Raw genomic sequence first — 21,149 nt, 5'->3', positions numbered from 1 at the left:
CACTCGACACGGTCTCATGCTGCGTCTTGGGCGGAATCTTCTCAGGTGTCACCTCAAGAGATTTGCAGGGCGGCTACTTGGAAGTCATTGCATACCTTCATTAGATATTACCGGTTGGATGTTCAGGCTACCGATTCCGGGGGTTTTGGAGAGAGGGTACTCCAAGCGGGACTCTCTGCTTCCCACCCTCGATAAGTTGGCTCTGGTACATCCCAGGTGTCCTGGACTGATCCTGGTACGTACAGGGAAAGGAAAATTAGTTTCTTACCTGATAATTTTCGTTCCTGTAGTACCAAGGATCAGTCCAGGATCCCGCCCGAGTTGCTGATCTGAAGTAACGGAGAGTCCGCTCGTTGTTTGATTACCTAATCTGATTACTTGTTTTGCTCCCTCGGTTGGGGGAGTTCTGTTCCAGTTGGGGTTTTGAATTGCTCCCCGTTAAAGTTAGGTTATCTAGCTAGTTTCCTTGTTCTTGTTCTCTACTTTGAGATTATGTAAGACTGAGGGGCTGTGACAGGAGAGTGACCATATATGGCTAAGCCCGACAGGTCTTGCTCTGTCTCCATCTACTGGTGCGGAGTCACAACCCAGGTGTCCTGGACTGATCCGTGGTGCTACAGGAATGAAAATTATCAGGTAAGAAACTAATTTTCCTTTAAAAATGCACGCTAAAATGTGAGTTAAACTGAAAAATCTTCCAAATGAAGGAAAGCGCTTTAAAACAAGAGTAAGGAAGTAAGCTCTTGAAGTTGGAAGGATTATAACCAAAATGACCTTACATGTAAGGTTGGCACTGGGCAACCCGACTTGGGTACATTCTCGCATGCAAGGCCATTTGGGCAAGGCATGCCAAGTGAAATCAAAGGGTAAGCTCTGTAGAGAAGACACCTACAGCCAAACAGTATGCACTTTGGTGCTGTGAATCACTAATGAATGTAGTTACCTGTCCCAGAGAGCTTCTCCTTTGATTTCACTTGGCATCCTTGCTGCAGCTATAGAAAACTTGAACAAACTGCTCTTTCTTCAGTATCTTCAAGTATCTGGAGGACATTTATTATGCTCAGCTGGCCTTTGCCTTCTGCTTCTCTTTTTGCAAGAAGGGCAGACAGAGGCAGAGAGATAGCCATGAGGTTTTCTGGCCAACCCAGCGAGGACCTTTGGAGATTCCATCAGTTTGTTTGGTCCAGCTGTCTGAGTAGTGAGAGAGGTTGTTCTCAGTAGCTGGTCCTGTCCTATGGAACTCTTTAACTCTCTCTTTGTGGACTACAGAGTACACAAAGATCTTTATGAAGCTATTTAAAACATTTCTGTTCCATCAGGCACTTGACAATTTGAAGTGGCCGTAGATCCTAGCTGATCATGAGCAGGAAAGACAATTGTATTTTTTTATGGTTTGTTTTTGTTGTTAAATGTTCTGTTTGTTTTTAAATTATGAATAGAACTTATGTAAGCTACCTAGAGCTTTGTGATAAGTGGCCTGTATATTTAGGAAATTAAATAAATAAGCTTACCCTTTGATTTCACTTGGTACACCTTGCATGAAAAATTGGCTCAGGGCATCCCAAATTGGGCACAATCTTGCATGCAAGGCCATTTTGGACACACTCATTCCAACTTCAAGCACTTACCTTTTAAAGCTCTTTAACATAAGTGTGAATTTTCAGGCATTTTCATTGGCCTGAGATGGAGTAAACGTTAACTTACATTTCTAGTGGCCATGATATTCTATTGCTGTGCCCATGTAGTAGTGTCTAGCTGTTTCTACCACACTGGACACAGCAATAGAATCATTTTGACCACTAGAAATGTTTTATTCCATCTGAGACCAAAGAATGAGTTACATTTCCATTATAAGCTTTTTGTAGTTTTCACCTACAGCTGAACAAAACATAACTCTCTGGAGCAGGCCCCTTCAGCTGAATAGTATGCTCTTTGGTGTTGTGCATCCTGATTTTGGCATACTGTTTAGCTGTAAGTGCCCGCACAAGAGAGCTTACACATTGTTCAGCGTAGGTGTCCGTCCCAGAAAACGTACATTGGAAATTTAAGTCCTTTCTGGGTCTGAGGTGGAGTACCACACTGGGCACAATTTTTATTTTACTTGCCATTCCTTGTCAAAATGGCCTTGGATGAGAGAATGTGCCCACAAATTGGAATGCACAGCATCAATCTCACGTGAGGTGCCATTTTGGCAAGGAATAGTAAGAAAAAGTGTAAGCTCTCTGAAGCTGGCACCTTCAGCTGAATAGTATGCAGTTTGGCGCTGTGCATCTGACTTTGGCGTCCTGTTCAACTGTAGGTGCCTCTCTCAGAAAGCTGATGCTTTGATTTTACTTGTCATACCTTTCCAAAATGGCCTTGGATGCAAGAATTTTCTCTCTGGAGTGGGCACTTACAGCTAGCTGAATTTCCCTGGGGTGGGAATCTACAGTTAAACAGTTCACTAAAGTCGGGATGCACCACACTGGTGTACTGTTCAGCTGTTAAGTGCTTGCCATGAACGCTTGCACTAGAAATTAAGCTCCTGGGTCTGAGGTGGAATAAACTCATATTTCTGGTGGCCAAAGTTATTCTATTGCTGTAACCAGTCTGGCAGAAGCAGCTGGAAGCTACCATACTGGGCACAGCAGTAATATAACCTGGTCCCCAGAAATGTGAGTTAAGTTTTACTCCTGCTCTGACCCAGGTGTTAAATTTCCAATGTTAAGAAAATAACTAATACCTTTTACCTGGGATTTGCAAGCATCTGCACTAATTTTAGTGCTGGTTTTTACTCTAGTTTAGCATTAATTTTTGGGAGTTGAAACTCCTGTTAAATACCCACGTTAACTTACCACAAAAAATGTGTGCTAAAACAGGAGTAAAAACCTGCACTAACGTTATTGGCCTCTAGATAATTGTAGCTAGTTGCACTTTAAGAGCAATGTCCAGTAACATTCATTTAGAAAATCCCATTATTTTCCGGTTGTGGGCTGGATCTGCTTCTCTCTAGTTTAAACCCATCTTCCTGGGCACGGTGGACCCTCGGAGTGAAATGGCGCAGTACCGCAGGGTGGTGAACAGCCAGAAGTGTGTGCGTGCAGGTGGGAAGCACAACGACCTGGAGGATGTGGGCAGAGATGTCTACCATCATACCTTCTTTGAGATGCTGGGGAACTGGTCGTTTGGGGATTACTTTAAGGTATTTATTTATTTTATTTAAAAACCACTTGTATTCCACAACTTACTAGTATCTGTTCAGTGCGGATTACAAGGTACATTCATAAAAGCAAAACAATGCAGTATATAAACAGACAGACTAAAAACAAATACTAACACATTTCAGCCTCGTCCAAATTCCTGTGCAAAATATAAGGTAAAGTCGCCCACTTGTGCCTGACTCTCTAAAGAGCTATCTGCATCTCTCGTGCAATTCCAATTGCTTTAATCTGTTCCTGTGACCCCCCCTGAGGCATTAAGATAGGGAACCAGAAGCTGATGAAGTGCCCTGTGTGTCACTCTGCATTACTTGGGCCTTCATCATGTTCTTTTTTTCTGTTTATTATCTATTATCTATTAATCAATTTTACTTAGGGAATAGCCACTTCTATTAATTGCATCAGTAGCAAGGGATCTTCTTAGTGTTTGGGTAATTGCCAGGTTCTTGTGGCCTGGTTTGGCCTCTGTTGGAAACAAGATGCTGGGCTTGATGAGCCCTTGGTCTGACCCAGCATGGCAATTTCTTATGTTCTTTTGTTCTTATCTCCTGCTAGGTCTTCTCACCCCACTCCTATCTTATCCAGCTCTCATCAGGAACCCATTATGTACACATTTTCTTCTTGTTGCTTCTCATAGAAACAGAAATGACAGCAGAAGAAGACCAAACGGCCCATCCAGTCTGCCCAGCAAGCTTTCACACTTGTTTTTTTTCTCATACTTATCTGTTACTCTTGGCCCTTAGTAACCTTTTGGTTCCAATTCCCTTCCATCCCCGCCATTAATGTAGAGAGCAGTGCCGGAACTGCATCTAAGTGAAGTATGTAGCTTGATTGGTTAGGGGTAGTAACTGCCTCATTAAGCAAGCTACTCCCACACTTATTTGTTTACCCAGCCTGTGCAATTCAGTCATTGTTGGTTGTTGTCTGAATATAAATCCACTTTTCTTCATTCCCCCTGCCATTGAAGCAGAGAGCCACGCTGGATATGCATTGAAAGTGAAGTATCAGGCTTAATTGATTCAGGGTAGTAACTGCCGTAACAAGCAAGTTACTCCCCGCTTTTTTGTGAATGCAAATCCTTTTTTCCACATTTCCTCTTGCCGTTGAAGCATAGAGTAATGTTGGAGTCGCATTAACCGTGTATATGTTTATTGAATAAGGGTATTATCTCCAGGTAGTAGCCGTCATTCCCGCAAGCCACCCTCTCTTCATTCTCATCTGGTTTTTGTCATGGTGTTATCTACATGCTAAAACTTTTACCTATGCTTTCTCTTGTATCCTTATTTATACATGGACGAAGTACTATAGCATCTACCTGTGGCTAACAGCTGATGGCTGAGCTACTTCAAGGGTAGTTCCTCAGGCTGCCCATTAATTGTCACTAAATGCAGCAATTCTTTCTTTCATTCTGTGCCACTGTGAGAACAGGAGAAGAAGAGAGACCTAGTGGTTAGAGCCCTGGTCTGAGAACCAGAGAAATCAGGGTTAAAATTCCGCTTCCCCCACTAACACTTCCTGTGACCTTGGGCAGGATGCTTGATCTCCCACTGATTTGTAAGCTGTTTTGGAGCTGAATACTAATAATGCTGTAAGTCACCTTGAGCATTCATGTCTGGATCATTGGTTGATCTGAGCAAAGTCAGCCTAGGAAAGAGAATCAGTGATGTAGTTACTGCAGGCCCTGGGCTGGGTTTTCCATTTCGACAAGAGCAACTTATTATTCTCTCAGTCCCTGGAGAATCTTGGGACTCAGATAGACACCAAGGAAAGCTGACATAAGGATCTAGAAATTGCAGAACCAGGTGCATGGTTTGAGGATTCAGAGATCCATGGTGTGGCTTTAGCTTTAAGGTATTTGGTTCCATGGTGGCTGCTTTGGATTAAGTTCTATAGGCAAAGTCTCACATTAAATCCTTGCAGACGGCCTTACTTTGAAAGTGGTCTTTTCAGACCCAGGTGCGTTCCATAAGGCTCCCTCTGATGATGTAAGCCATGGAAAAGTTTGCTTGGTGACTGTTACGAAAGAACATGGGAGTGGCTCTCAAATTTTGAGTCTCCCATTTGGATAAAGATGACCTCAGTGTGAGTTTCTGGGGCGTTCACTGTGAGGTGGCACAAAGCACTTGGAATCTGAAAGAAACTAAGTGATCAATCAGTTGTTTGGCAATCAGAGTGATGAGGAAGGCACACCTTCTGTTTGCTCCCATTCTTCAGGGTCAGGCAGTCAGGATCTTCTTGGCCAATACTACGTCAGTGACGTGTTTTCCCGGGGAGGGTCAGGTGTTGGCATGTGGCGGAAGAGGCGATTTTCTGTTAGACTAGATAGCGAAATATGTAAAAGGGTTCTCTGCTGTTCAAATATCAGTAGAGAACATACAAGCAGGGCTTCCTCGGTCACAACAGGAGTCTGTCCCAGGAGGCCCTCTCCCAGGTTATGCTCAAATGGGGAGAACCAGGGGTGGACTTGATGGTGGTCAGCAGCAATGCATTGGTGCAAAGAATTTTTAGCTGAAGAAAGGATCATTTGGTTTGGATGCCTTGATTCAAGACTGGCTGGTTCAGGGTCTTCATTAGGCGTGGATGTGCGGTCTTTTAGAAGATTCCCAAGCATTGGGGCTAGTGTTATTGGTAGCCCCTGACTGGCCAAGGTGCCCCTGGTTTGTAGATCCAGTGAGGATACTGGTTGGGATATGTTGTTGTTGACTTGGGACCAGGAATCTGTTTAGGTGCCAGTGGTTCATGAGGATCCATCTTGGATTTCTCTTATGGCTTGACCCTTGAGAGGGCTTGTCTGACAGAGAAGGGATATTAGAAGGTTATAAATACCTTTTTGTGGTACAAGAAAGTTTTCGCATCTCAGGGCATATGTTCCTCGTTTGTTTGATCTCTGACTTTGACTTTTTTGTATTTTACATTTTATCTTGAGTTTTAATGTACCCCGCTCTGAACTATGGAAGGGTAGGTAACATATTTGAATTGTTGTTGGTTTGATGCTCAGTTAGGAAGATCTCGGTGCCGGCTGTGTTAGAGTTTCTGTATGATGGATTGGAGAAGGGTTGGCTCTTAACTCCCTAAAGGTGCAGGTAGCAGCTTTGCCTGCCTCTATCTTCTCATCTAGATGTTTCTCCTTTCCTTCAGGGAGTGAAGTCCGGAATCTACCTGGAATCTGAATTTAGTATTAACATACCTGGTTGCTCATTGTATTTGAGTCTCAGAGAGGTGACTCTTAAAGCCGTGTCTATTTCACCAGACACATTTTAGAGCTGCAGGTTTGGAGTGTAGGTAGCCCTTTTTTGGGTTTTTCAGGCAAGGTAGTGAAAATTGGCATGGTTGTTTCGTTCCTCCCTAAGGTGATTTCACCCTTTTCATCTTAACTGTATGTTATGCCTCTTACTTTCAAAGGGAGTCAGGAAGAGAAGAATATGCTTAACTGCATCACTTATTTATTTAATTTATATAAATGTTAGGAGAGTTTTTGTATGATATTTATAGGTAGCTAAGTTTCAGAACCTTTGAGCTTCACTTTGTTCTGTTTAGTGGTTCTGGGAAGAGCAGCGTGGCTTTGGTCACTCGAATGGCTAAGGGAGTGATAGAGGTGGCTTTCCATATCCAAGAGATTGCCACTTCCCAAGAAATTGAGGGCATAACTTACTAGAGTGCCGGCAGTTTCGGGGGCAGAGCTTAATATGGAGATTTGCAGTGCGGTGACCTAGTCTTCCTTGCATACTTCTTTGAAGCACTATCATCTTGACCTTCGAGCCAGACTCTCGCCAGACTCTAGGGGCTGGGGGCTATAATCCCTGTTCCCATGGAGGAACAGGGCGCCGGCCAGTATTCTATTTACTTCGTGGTTCCAAAAAAGGACAACTCCTTCTGCCCCATCTTGGACCTCAAGAGAGTCAACCGAGCCCTCAAAGTGCCCCATTTACGGATGGAAACCCTGAGGGCAGTCAATAGTGGCTGTTCATCCCGGAAAATTTCTGGCCTCTCTCGACTTGACGGAGGCCTACCTGCACATTCCGATCCATGCCGAACATCAGAGGTATCTCCGTTTCCACATCTTGGGACAACATTTTCAGTTCCGGGCTCTCCCCTTCGGTCTGGCCACGCCACCACGCACATTCACCAAGGTCATGTGGTGATGGCAGCCACCCTCTGGCAGGTCGGTGTCCTAGTCCACCCTTACCTGGACGATTTGGCTAGTGCGAGTCAAGTCAGAGACCTTATGCAAGTTGGCAGTGGACCGTGTCCTTGCTCTTTTCTCGTCCCTGGGATGGATAGTCAATTTTTCCAAGAGCAATCTCCGACCTTCCCAGGTCCTGGAATTCCTAGGGGCTCGGTTCGATGCTCGGCAAGGTGTTCCCGTCGGACTCTTGAGCGTTCAAACTGATGGATCAAGTCCGAAACTTCCTTTCCATGCCTCTCCCCATGGCGTGAGACTACCTACAGGTCCTGGGAACCATGGCTTCTACGATCGACTTGGTTCCCTGGGCTTTTGCGCATATGCGTCCTTTACAGAAAGCTTTGCTATCCCACTGGAAACCGGTGTTGGAACAGTTTCAGACGCAGCTTCCTCTCTCCCACTCTACCATCAGCGACATACATTGGTGGCTATCACTCACGCACCTTCTGAGCAGGATATCCTTTCAGACTCTGCAATGGATTGTAGTCACGGCGAATGCCAGCCTCTTCGGTTGGGAGGCAGTCTGCCAGACACAGGCCAAGTAGGGGTACTGGTCCCCTGCCCAATCCCGCTGGCACATCAATCACCTAGAGGCTCAAGTGGTTCGTCTGGCTCTTCAAGCGTTTCTCCCCTTGCATCGCCGCAGAGCAGTTCGGGTACTCTCAGACAACTCTACCACGGTGGCGTACATCAATCGCCAGGGGGGCACCAGGAGTTGCCTGGTGGCCCTCGAGGCCAGCCAGCTCTTCGTGTGGGCGGAGCGCCATCTGCAGTGCTTAGCAGCGTCTCACATTGTGGGCAAGGAGAATGTTCAAGCAGATTTTTTGAGTCCCCAGTGGCTCGATCCCGGCGAGTGGGAGTTGTCTGATGAAGCAATGGAGCTGATTGTCAACTGGTAGGGTCCTCTTCACCTGGACCTGATGGCAACCTTGGACAATGCCAAAGCTCCCAGGTTCTTCAGCCGCTGGAGGGGAGCACTGTTCGGAAGGAGTAGATGCGCTAGTCCTTCCCTGGCCACGCGACGTCCTTCTGTACGTGGTTCCTCCTTGGCCCCTGGTGGGCAAAGTACTCAGACGGATAGAACTCCACAGGGGTCCGGTCATTCTCGAAGCTCCTGAGTGGCCCCGCAGACCGTGGTTCGCAGACCTCGTAAACCTGTCCCGGGACGGCCTTCTTCGTCTCGGTCATCTTCAGTGCCTTCTACGGCAGGGTCCAGTATTTTTCGATCAGGCGGATCGCTTTTGTCTAGTGGCCTGGCTTTTGAATAGCGGAGACTGAGAAAGAAGGGATATAGGGAGGACGTCATTTCCACTATTCTGCGGGCCCGCAAGACTTCTACTTCCCTTGCCTATGTCCGGGTTTGGAAGGTTTTCGAACTTGTCTGTGCGGAATCGGGTGTCTCGGCTCATTTGGCCCTGGTTTCACTGGTGCTTTCCTTCCTCCAGCGTGGTCTTACCAAGGGTCTCTCCTTCGGTTTGCTCCGGGTACAGGTTTCTGCCCTTGGCTCCCTTTTGGGTAATCTGGACGGTTATGCGGTTGTGTCTCATCCCGATATTGTCCGTTTTCTCAAGGGTGTTAAACATTTGAGGCCACCGCTACGTTCCACTTGCCCTTCGTGGAGCCTTAATTTGGTCCTCCGGGCTCTCTGCCTAGCTCCCTTCGAGCTCCTCCGCCGCTCTACTCTCAAGGTTTTAACACTTAAGGCGGTGTTTTTAGTCTTTATTTGCTCCGCCAGATGGGTGTCGGAGATCCAAGCGCTGTCGTGCCGGGAGCCCTTCCTGCGTTTCTCGGACTCAGGAGTCTCCCGTAAGACTGTTCCGTCTTTCTTGCCGAAGGTTGTTTCGTCCTTTCATGTCAATCAGTCGGTGGAGCTTCCTGCGTTCTCTCCTGCGGAGATCGCCGGTACGGCTGGGGATAATCTACACCGGCTGGATGTCAGACGCGCCCTCATGGGTTATCTTCAGGTCACCAATGATTTTCGGGTCTTGGATCATCTATTTGTCTGGTGGAGTGGGCCCAACCGGGGCAAACAGGCCTCTAAGACTACGATCACTCGCTGGTTGAAGGAGGCCATCACGTCAGCCTATATCTGTCAGGGCCGAGCGGTCTCAGAGGGTCTGAGGGCTCATTCCTTGCGTTCTCAAGCTACTTCTTGGGCGAAGAGTCAATCAGTCTCTCCGCAGGAGATATGCAGGGCAGCTACGTGGAAATATCTGCATACTTTTGCTCGGCATTACCGCCTTGATGTTCAGGCGCCAATTTTTGGTTCCTTTGGTCAGCAGGTGCTTTGAGCGGGACTATCGCGTTCCCACCCTGTTTAGGGAAGCTCTGGTGCATCCCATGGTCTGGACTGATTCTGATAAGTACAGGGAAAGGAAAATTAGTTCTTACCTGTTAATTTTAGTTCCTGTAGTACCACGGATCAGTCCAGACGTCCTTCCCTGTTCTTCCTTCTGGCCGCTCGAAGCTTCCTTCCTCCTTTTTGCAGGATTCAGATTGATTATAATTAGAGGCACCGGAAGCATCTTTTTGATGACCACGGACTTTTCTGCAAGAGCGATTATCTACAGAGTCCATCTAATGTTTGCACGTGTCCATGTTTTCGAGTTCTCTTGTTGTTTGCTAGAGTTCTCTTGTTACTTGCTTGATTCTTTTCTGTTTATCTTTATTCTGTCTGCTTTGACAATGGTTATACTGAAGGGCTGCAGGGTAGGCTCTGTCCTGATATAGGATACCCTTTCAGTTTTAGTCTGTCTCCATCTGCTGGACAGGAGGCTCAACCCATGGTTTGGACTGATCTGTGGTACTACAGGAACGAAAATGAACAGGTAAGAAGTAATTTTCCATCCCCCCCGACAAGCGACTTTTTATGCGGTTTGGTACTTGAATAATTAGATTAAATTAGATGTTTATTTTTTAGAACTTTTTTATTTTTCTTATGTTTTTGTTTGTTAAATTAGTTTTCATACCACATTGTTTGAGAATTTGTTACTGTTATGTATGTTCTGTATGTAAATCGTTTTGATTAATTTTATATTGTAAAAGCGGTATATAAACATTTTTAAATAAATAAAATAAATACATGTCTTGTTAAATGCTGGTGCAGCTGAGAGCTGGCCCGACCCTTACTGTTCAGGCAAAATCTCTCCTCTTCAAGCTGCCTTATGCAGGCCCATTCTGGGGTTAGCCGGTGGGGGTGGGAAATGCTATAGCTTTTATCTTTTGGGGCTTGAGAGGGGGCTCTTCAGCTCACCATGACGTTTATCATTTAAGGATTGGGAGGGGGTTCTTGGTGCTGCTAGGTTTATTTTGTTTTGCTTTTTTAAAATCAATATTCAGTGAGCTGGCCAGCAGCAGAGTTACCTGGATAGCTGAATATATTCATTGGGAGACTTGTCCTGCTAAATATTCGGCTAGTGGGCTGGCTTAGTGAATATCGATGCGGGAGTGTCTGCAGAATTGGTGGTGCAGGGTTTCTCTTGCGGCTCTATCGCATTTTGTTCAGTTTTGGGTTAATGATAGACCCCAGACTTCACTGTCATATATAAAAGAATCGGGTAAGCGATGCTATGCAGTGTGCTTAATGGCAGAATTTACTGGAGGGTGGAAACTGGCCAAGTGTTTTTGTATTTGCATGTAAGATGCTCTCTGCCTCGTCAGGTGTGACTGTAAGGATGGGCTCTCTGTGATAATATATAATGTTGAAGGGGTTACTGCTTCCTGCCTGCCTGCTTTCTTTCTCCTCCCAGAGAGCGTTTAAGGGGGGCTGGAGGAGTGTATGTTTATCCAGAAGCTCGTTTCTGATGCTGGGTGTGGATTGATGGCTGTGATGTCCTTTCTCTGCTCTCCTCCCCAGGAGGAAGCCTGCAGCATGGCATGGGAACTTCTCACCCAGGTGTATGGGATCCCCAGAGACCGTCTTTACGTGACATATTTTGGTGGTGATCCAGCGCTGGGACTGGGAACAGATGAAGAAAGCAGAGAGATATGGCTCAGTCTGGGGTAAGTTTGAAGGAGTGACTGGACAGAATTGTGAATATAAAGACTAATAATTTATTGACAAGGAGCAGCAGTGATGTTCATCTTAACATCCTGGGGCACTGACTCAGGCCCAGCTGTTTTACAGACCATATGGGGTGGGGGAAGGGAAGAAACCCAGCTGACCAAAGAGCTCACATAAGGGTCAGAGGAGGTAACCAGTGCACTGTTTTCTCTTCCAGGGTCCCTTCTGGTCATCTGCTGCCATTTGGAGTGAGAGAGAACTTCTGGGAGATGGGGGAGACAGGCCCCTGTGGCCCTTGCACAGAGATTCACTATGATCACGTGGGCGGAAGGAATGCAGCTGCGCTGGTAAACCAGGACAGCCCAGATGTGGTAGAGATTTGGAATCTTGTCTTCATGCAGTACAACAGGTGAATGTGGAATGAGAGGATCGGGACCCTGGCTTTCACGCTGTGTAATGGGGGGCTGGATCTGGAGTCTTGTCTTCTTGCAGTGTAAGAGCTGGTTGCGTTGACCTGTGAGGCGTCCTTGAGACGGCAGCGAATGTATCTCTGAGGCCTGTACTGCGAGATGTGCCCTCTGAGAGTGGAAAGGTGCACCTCTCCCTTCAGGCTGACCTTCTCTTCTCTCCCTGCAACATGTGGAAGCAGAGAAGGAGACGGGTGCCTGCGCCCTCTCCCCCAGCATCATGTGGACACGGGCATGGGCCTGGAGAGACTGCTGACCGTCCTGGAAGGAAAACAGTCCAACTACGACACAGACCTCTTCAGCCCGATTCTAGCTGCTATCCAGCAGGTAGGCACTGACTCGGGGACACCGAAACCAAACCCAGTATAGCCTTTGGCAGTGAGGCCTGCGTGGTGTCCCTTGCTTCCATTCCTCCCTGCTCTCCAGCCCTGATATGGTTTAGTGTGTGTGAGCTGTGCTGAGCCCCACGTGTGGGGCAGGACTAAGGTTGTCAGCAGGCTCCCATTTCAAGCTGACAGGCTGGGCCAGTCCTGTAGATGTACACAGTACTGCGACTTCATTATATTCTTTCCTGAGTCCTACTTTTCTGAGAAACCTAGCACTAGAAGCCCCATACCTTAGCTGGAGATAGTTGTGGGGTGTGTGTGTGTGTGTGTGTGTGTGTGTGCAGTTTTAATCCTCCCTCGGTAAAGACCTGAAGAAAGACAACCGGTGTACTGAATTTTCAGTATGCCCTGCCTGCATGCTGCGTTGTGTGTTTTGCAGGGGAGAAGAAACTGGGGCTCACAAACCTGCTGTGCCAGGCTCCATTCCCAGCTCAGCTATCGTGGAGCGATCGCCCACGTGTATCTGTGCAGTGCTACGTACATCTAGTAACGTCATAGACATGAGTGATCATGCTCCCCTGTTTTGATGCCTTTTCTCCTTATTCTTCCTCTGTGACAGGGCTCCCGAGCCCCACCCTACCAAGGGCTGCTGGGGAAGGCAGACGCAGGACACCTGGACATGGCTTATCGGGTTGTGGCAGATCACGTGCGCACCCTGGCCATCTGTATTGCTGATGGTGTGTACCCAGGCATGTCTGGAGCGGAGTGAGTATGCGGTCTGGACCTGTCAGAACAGAGAAGAATGAAAGTAAAGCTAATCCTGCATTTTGATTGATCCAAATAGGAGCACAGACGAATTAAGATTTTGCATTGCACTTGACCCAGGATACCCTGGGCAGGCTGATCTAGCTTTTAGCAATGCTATGCCATTTGCAGTCTTGGATTTTTCCTGTTATGAAGCAGAATGCACTGGGAAGGGGGTTCTAGAAAGTGAGCACTGGGTTGATTTAATACTGTTCATGCCTGGCAAGATAGCAGTAGTGATGAAGATAAATGCCAGACCCCTGATTCTTTGACATGGGAGAATTATTTCCTTTTTGTCTGCTCAGTTATCAGCATAATAAGTGCTGTAAGCATTGTCTCTTATGGTACACTAGTAGTAAAAGCCCGGCCAAGGATAGCGAAATACTGTGAAGTGTAGGAAGTGCTTAAGTAAGATGAGTGCAGACTGAGCTTGGGTGCACTGTTTGTTAATAGAGCCGGGATTCAGAGAGAGGAGCAGAGCTAGAGAGTACAGTCAGAGAGAGGGGCGGAGCTGAATTTCCATATCTGCTGCTATAGAGTGAATGCAGGGAGAGGGGCGGAGCTGAATTTCCATATCTGCTACTATAGAGTGAATACAGGGAGAGGGGAGGAGCTGAATTTCCATATCTGCTGCTATAGAGTGAATACAGGGAGGGGGCGGAGCTGAATTTCCATATCTGCTACTATAGAGTGAATACAGGGAGAGGGGCGGAGCTGAATTTCCATATCTGCTACTATAGAGTGAATTTCCATATCTGCTGCTATAGAGTGAATACAGGGAGAGGGGCGGAGCTGAATTTCCATATCTGCTGCTATAGAGTGAATACAGGGAGAGGGGCGGAGCTGAATTTTCATATCTGCTGCTATAGAGTGAATACAGGGAGAGGGGCGAAGCTGAATTTCCATTTTCCTAACGTTTAGCAGATGGACTCAGGACCAATGGGTATAGTGTACTCCTGATAGCAGTTGGAGACGGATCAGATTTCAATCTGACGTCAGCCCTAGTACATATACCCCTGCAGGAAGTGCAGCTCTTCAGTATTTTCTGTCTCCATAGCAGTTAGGGACTACTTGCACGCTCTCACAGTGTTAGAGTAAATTCACCGGAGAAAACCCAAAATAAGAAGAAATCTTACCTCTACAGACGAGCCTCACTCTCCTGCGGTGATACCTCCAGTTGAGAATTCCCGAGGTGATTTCCGTGATCCCTCGGAGGTAAGCCTCGGTCCGGTGGCCGACCCTCGGCGGGGACTTAGCCCCTGATTTCAGGTGTGGCTGAGAGGCAGCGGGTGCAAACTGAAGCGCGGCAGTGAAGGTATTGCCCTCTCCCCCCACAGCCGGAGACCGCCCGGAAGATCCAACGGTCCTCCCACGTGGAGACCCCTGTGGTGGTCGCCACATTGTCCGCGTGGTCGCCAGCACCATTTTGATCTGCTCGCCGCTTCGATCCGTGTGCACAACGTCGTACGCTCAAGTACCGTGCGCACAAGATACGCGCGTAACACGCGCTTACTGTGCCGGGCACATAACTGCAATTTATCCTGAGCGCACACCCAATCTACGTGCACATCTTCGACACACTGGAGCGCATAACAGATTTTATGCGCCTATATCCATGGCACCACCGGAAAAGGAGCTCAGGGCCTCTGCCCAGCATGCCACATCAGAGCCGCTCAATATGAAGAGGCCAACGCCCTGTGTATCCAGTGCGAGGAGGCCCATGGGGATCCAGCCTAGGGCCAGCCCTAGCCAGGACCGGGTTCTAGCTCCTCAATAAGTACCCCGGACCTAGCGAACCCCAGCGGGACACCCCCTCAAACGGGACCCCCCAGGGACACAGCGCCTCCTAGCTTAGACACAGCGTCTATCTCCTGGGTGGAATTCTTCAAAGGCCTGCACACCTTCGTTCACATGCAGGCGGAGCCTCCGATAATACGGCCACAGCCTCCACCAGAGGACCCTTATGCCCCGGGCCCCTCTAGGCCCAGAGATGTGAATCCACTGCCCAGAAGTCCCACCTACGGGGACACGGACAACTCGGAGGAGGAATCAGAGCCCCTGGAGGAGGAGGAACTCCCTCCGGGAACAGAGCCTCACCGGACTATGAGGCGCTTCTTCACCAAGGACGAGTTTCCAGACCTGGTCACCTACAGCCTGAAGGAGCTTGCTATCCCGGGCGCAAGTGCCTCGGGGGAACCTAAGACGAATCCCCTGCTAGAGGGACTCCGTCAGACCTCCCGTCATTTCCCTCTGTTACAAGCCGTCCAACAGCTAATTGATCTGGAATGGATTGCCCCAGAGTCTACATTCAAAGGGGGACGGGCTCTGGCAGCCATGTACCCTCTGGACCCAGCGGCCAAAGACCTGACATGCCCAAAAGTGGATGCCATAGTCTGCGCGATCTCGAAGCGCACTATTATCCCAGTGGAGGGAGGTGCAGCGCTCAAAGATGCTCAAGATAGACGTTTGGAATCCATCCTCAAACAGTCCTTTGACGTCACCGCTATGTCCCTACAGATAGCGGCCTGCTGCGCCGTGGTGACCTGTGCCTGCTTATCACAGACAAGGAGCAACACTAGAGGAGTGTCATCAGCCGTGGCAGCCAGGAGGCAACTCTGGCTCCGAAGCTGGTTGGCCGACGCGTTTTCCAAAACGAGACTCACAAGAATGCCCTTCAAGGGATCCCTCCTGTTCGGAAGCGAACTAGAGAAACTGGCTAACAAATCTGGCGAGTCCCCGCTGCTGCGGCTACCAGAGGACAAGAATAAGAGAAACCAGCGACCCTTCCCCCGATCTTCTAGGGGCAGAGGTTCAACCCATACAGAAACACGTATCAAGCGCCTCGCCTACAGGCAGGAACCAGTCCTTTCGGAACAAGCACAACAAAAGGGGAACCAGCTCGGGACCAGGCCCCAGCCGCACCCCACAATGAGAATCAGCTGACCCGTCCAAAGGAAGAAGCCATAGGGGGCATACTTGCCCTATTCTATCAAAGATGGGTCGAGATAACTTCGGACAAGTGGGTCCTAACCATCATTCGAGAGGGGTACTACCTGGATTTCCTCCGAACCCCTCCGGACAAGTTCGTGGAATCCCCCTGCCACGACCCCTCCAAGAGGGTGGAAGTGGAAGCTACACTAACCAGATTACTAGCCCTAGAGGCCATAACCCCAGTGCCTCCACAACAAATAAATACTGGACATTATTCCATTTATTTTATCATCCCCAAGAAAGAGGGAACGTTCAGACCCATCCTTGACCACAGGTCGGTCAACCGTCACCTGAAGATCCCCCGCTTCTGCATGGAAACCCTACGCTCCGTAATAAGGGCGATACAACCGGGAGAGTTTCTCACATCCCTAGATCTGTCGGAAGCCTACCTACACATTTCGATCCATCAAGAACATCAGCGCTTCCTACGTTTTAAAATCCTGGACCGTCACTACCAGTTCCGGGCACTACCCTTTGGGTTAGCCACAGCACCCCGGACGTTCACCAAGATCATAGTGGTGGTGGTGCTAACACTGAGGAAGGAAGGAATCCTTGTGCACCCTTACCTAGACGATTGGCTGATCAGGGCGAAATCCCCAGAGGAAATCACCAGGCAACCAACAGAGTCAAAACTCTACTGGAGAGCCTCGGATGGGTGGTCAACACAAACAAAAGCTGTCTGCAGCCCTCACAGTCTCTAGAATACTTAGGAGTCCGATTCGACACGACAAGGTCATCCTGACACCGACAAGGAGATCCTGACACCGACAAGGAGATCAAAACTGATGAACCAGTTGTAAACCCTGCTGAGCGAACCTCGCCCCACAGCATGGGATTACCTACAAGTCCTCGGTCTCATGGCATCCACACTGGAAGTAGTGCCATGGGCACGAGCTCACATGAGACCCCTAGAGCACTCACTTCTATTGCAATGGAATCCACTATCCCAGAACTACACCGTACGTCTACAGCTCCCGGGCAGAGTTCAGACCCAACTATAATGGTGGCTACAAGATGGCCACCTAAGCCAGGGAACAAGACTATCCTCACCGACCTGGATCCTGCTCACCACAGATGCCAGCCTATGAGGATGGGGAGCACACTGCGAAGAGCTAACCGCCCAAGGGCAGTGAAACACAGAAGAGTCGGGATGGAACATCAATCGCCTAGAAGCTCGGGCAGTCAGACTAGCCTGCCTACGGTTCGGTCACAGACTCCGAGACAAGGCGGTCAGAGTAATGTCGGACAACGCCACAACAGTGGCCTACATCAACCATCAGGGAGGAACCAGAAGCTAACAGGTGTCTCTGGAAATAGACGGGCGGAAGTGAATCTCCAGGAGATCTTGGCCGTCCACATCGCCGGGAAAGACAACATCACGGCGGATTACCTCAGCAGAGAAAGTCTAGACCCAGGGGAATGGAAGCTGTCAACCGCAGCGTTCAACTGATAGTGAACTGTTGGGGAACACCAACCATGGACCTTCTGGCAAACCGGTCCAACGCCCAAGTACCCAGTTTCTTCAGCCGCAGGTGGGAACCTCAGTCCCAGGGAATCGATACCCTGGTACAGACCTGGCCACAGGAAACTCTGTTATACACCTTCCCGCCGTGGCCCCTATTGGGAGCAATCATTCACAAGATAGAACAACACAGGGGACCAGTACTTCTTTTTTTTTTTTATTATTTACGAGGACCAGTACTTCTGGTGGCCCCGCACTGGCCAAGAAGACCGTGGTACTCAGACATGCGAAGACTACTGACAGGGACCCCCTGCCAATGCCTCCACACAGAGACCTGCTCCAACAAGGGCTGATCCTCCACGAGGATTCAGCTCGGTTCTCTCTTACAGTCTGGCCATTGAGAGGGCTCGCCTGAGGAAGAGCGGATACTCGGGGGCTGTAATTGACACCCTACTCCGGGCATACAAGTTCTCCACATCTCTAACATATATAAGGATTTGGAGAATATTCGAAGCCTGGTGCAAAGACCACGACATCAAGCCATGCTCAATTAAAATTCACGTGATCCTGGAATTCTTACAGAATGGGCTACAGAAGGGGCTGTCCCTCAATTTTCATCAAGGTACAGGTGGCCGCATTGTCATGCTACGGCCCCAAGAGCGAGGGCGACAGCATAGCCTCTCACCCGGACTTGTCACGCTTCCTGAAAGGAGTCAAACACATACGCCCACCACTAAAGAGGCTGGTACCTCTTTGGAATCTCAACCTGGTCCTGGATTTCCTAGTAGGAACCTCCTTCAGGCCCCTCCGAGGTCTGTCCCTCCGCCTGTTAACGTTAAAGACAGCATTTCTGCTGGTGGTTTGTTCAGCCCGCCGCATTTCAGAACTACAAGCACTGTCCTGCCGTGAACCATTCCTCAGGCTCACCCCGGGATCCATCCAGCTACGTACGGTCCCTTTGTTCCTTCCCAAAGTAGTGTCACACTTCCACCTTAACGAAACGATCTCACTACCATCGCCGGATGACTTGAAGAATTCGGAAGAAGCTCGGAGTCTACGCCACCTCAACATCGGCAGACTCCTATTCATATATCTGGAAATGTCGGAACCTGTACGAAAATCGGACCACCTTTTCGTCCTTCACAGCGGGAAGAGACAAGGGGAAGTGGCCTTGTGGGCAACCATAGCCTGCAAGGAAATTATCAAGGCGGCCTACGTAGAAGCAGGCAAGCCACCGACTCTACAGGTCAAGGTTCATTCTACCAGAGCCCAGGCAATATCCTGGGCAGAAACCAGAATACTATCACCTGCCGAGATTTGCAGGGCGGCGACATGGTCCTCCATCCACACCTTTTCAAGATTCTACCTCCTGGATGTTCAGGCTCGGGAGGACACTGCATTTGCAAGGGCAGTACTAAGTGGGTCACGGGCAGCCTCCCACCCGATTCGGGAATAGTATTTTATACATCCCATTGGTCCTGAGTCCATCCGCTACACGCTAGGAAATGGAGAAATTACTTACCTGATAATTTTGTTTTCCTTAGTGTAGACAGATGGACTCAGCTTCCCGCCCACGGCTGCCGTTATGCATGGAATTCGAATGATTCAACGGTAAGCCATGTTTTCATTTACTTAGGACACCCACCCTACCAGGTGTCGATGCTTTCCGGTTGAGTACACTGGTGGTCTCCAGCTATAGTCAATTCAACCAGATCAAGTTAATCACGTTATAAAGCTTAACCAAGTTATGAAGTTATCCAAGTTAATCAGTCAGTCACACATATATCCACAATGCTTTTCGAGGAGAATACTGAAGAGCTGCACTTCCTGCAGGGGTATATGTACTAGGGCTGACGTCAGATTGAAATCTGATCCATCTCCAACTGCTAACAGGAGTACACTATACCCATTGGTCCTGAGTCCATCTGTCTACACTAAGGAAAACTACATTATCAGGTTAGTAATTTCTCCAATATTATCATAGCAGTTTTCAAAAGCCATGTACATGTGTAAATGCTTTTTAAAATCAGGCCCTAAATGAGATAAGAGACAAGAGCATGTGAGATGATTTGGCTGTGCATCTCCAGGCACAGGGGATTCCTGTTCATACCCCAGATCAGTCCGGACAACCAGCAGATGGAGGTAGAGAATAAAAACTTTTCAGGCACTGCATCATAACCAGTCCCTCAGTATTTCTCTGTCTCCAGCAGATGATAAGGTGCAAACCTGCAGTCTGGAGGGAAAGAAAAAAGAAAGGGACGAAGGAAAATTCCCAGTAAGACGGCTCCCCGGGGTCCCTTCCTGGGCCATCCCTCGGGTGGAGCAGGGCAAGAGGGGGAGGTTGGTTATTCCCTGTTCTAGCTTGACCCTTGTCGTCAGAGAAGGTGAAAACTAGGGGTCGCGGTCACCCTCAGCGATCAGCCTCCTTCATCTAGAAGCAGGGGTGTATTTGGTTTTATTTCCCCTTCTTGATGGTTTTCATGCTGGTTTGTGAGCTCCGCTTTTTTTTTTTTTTTTTAAAAAGAGCAGGGCAGAGGCAGTGATCAAGCTGTGGGTTTGTTTCACTGCCGGGAGGCAATTAGAGGTGAGCGGGACAAGATTTGTGTCGTCCGACGGAGCCGGGTGCCTCTTCATCATCGGACAGTGCCGCTGACAGTTTTTGCAGCCCGATCGCGGTTGTATGGCGCCGCCTGTTCAGCGCAGGAAAGTTTGCTGTGGCTCTAAGTGAGTGCGTCTCATCATGACCGCGTTTTGTCCCGCGTTTTGTTGGGACCTCCATGGGGCTCGTTGGGGGTATTAGAGCCATGGATGCGTCTGGGCTGGTTCAAGAGGCGCCGGGGTGGGGGTGGGGATCTGAAGAGACAGCGGCCATTTTAGCTCCTCGTGTTAGGAGCCAGACTCTTACAGGGGAGCCTCAGGACTCTCCTTCCGCGCTGTTTCCTGTGGATCAAGGCCCTGTAAATGGGAGGGAGGGGGAGGGGGGCCCTGGAGAATGTAGATCAAGATCAGTTTTCTACTGATTCTGAGGAGTTTTCTACAGATTTTGTCTTGTTTCTCCATAAGACCTATTTGGCCAAGAAGGAGACAGGATCCAAGCAGCTGCTTCCCAGGAAGTCCCGAGTGGCTAAGAGGCCTAGGGAGGAGAAGCAGGTAGGATCAGGAGGGATCCTGTGATTTCTTGGTCTTGGACGGTCCGCTGATGAGGGGGACACGTCAGATGAGGTGGGTGACCCCAGTCAACTGCAGGGAGGTCCGGTGGATCTGGACAAAGACCCTATGACCGCTTTGGTGGATCCAGTGTAGGACTTGGATAATGTCCTGATTGCAGAGGGAGATGATCCTAGAGTGGTCAGGTTGTTCCATAAGGAGGAACTGAGTCTGCTAATTCCTTAGGTGTTGGAGGAGTTGGGGGATTAAGGTTGTACAGGAGGATTCTGACAATGAGGGAATGAATCCGGTCTTGGAGGGCCTACAGGGACCACCTAAGGCCTTTCCTTTACCCAAGAGGGTGAAGAAGGTGGAGGGTGGAGTGGGAGTTTCCAGAAGTAGGCCTGAAGGTAGCCAGAGCTATGGCTAAGCTATATCCCTTGCCGGAACAAACCTTGGAATCATGGAAGATTCCTAAGGTGGATGCAGCCATGTCCACAGTGACCAAAAACACAACCATTCTGGTGGCAGGCTCAGCCACGCTGAAGGATGTCCAGGATTGGAAACTG

At 48.8% G+C, this 21,149-nt stretch overlaps 1 protein-coding gene across 3 annotated transcripts in view; it reads left to right on the top strand.

Annotated features, from left to right (window-relative positions):
* AARS2 (alanyl-tRNA synthetase 2, mitochondrial) overlaps positions 1–21,149 on the top strand; it is a 135,287-nt gene that overhangs the window by 5,846 nt on the left and 108,292 nt on the right. For 2 of the 3 annotated variants that reach the window (XM_029592889.1, XM_029592887.1), the window contains exons 2-6: positions 2,993–3,181; positions 11,237–11,382; positions 11,601–11,792; positions 12,033–12,177; positions 12,796–12,941. In XM_029592889.1, the coding sequence (XP_029448749.1) occupies positions 2,993–3,181; positions 11,237–11,382; positions 11,601–11,792; positions 12,033–12,177; positions 12,796–12,941 (818 nt within the window). Of the gene's footprint in view, positions 1–291; positions 637–2,992; positions 3,182–11,236; positions 11,383–11,600; positions 11,793–12,032; positions 12,178–12,795; positions 12,942–21,149 lie in introns of those variants that run through there. The other variant, XM_029592888.1, reaches the window with a different exon arrangement.

Source organism: Rhinatrema bivittatum, chromosome 3, assembly GCF_901001135.1.
Source record: "Rhinatrema bivittatum chromosome 3, aRhiBiv1.1, whole genome shotgun sequence".
NCBI classification, from domain to species: domain Eukaryota; kingdom Metazoa; phylum Chordata; class Amphibia; order Gymnophiona; family Rhinatrematidae; genus Rhinatrema; species Rhinatrema bivittatum.
This window is presented reverse-complemented; position numbering and strand designations above follow the sequence as displayed.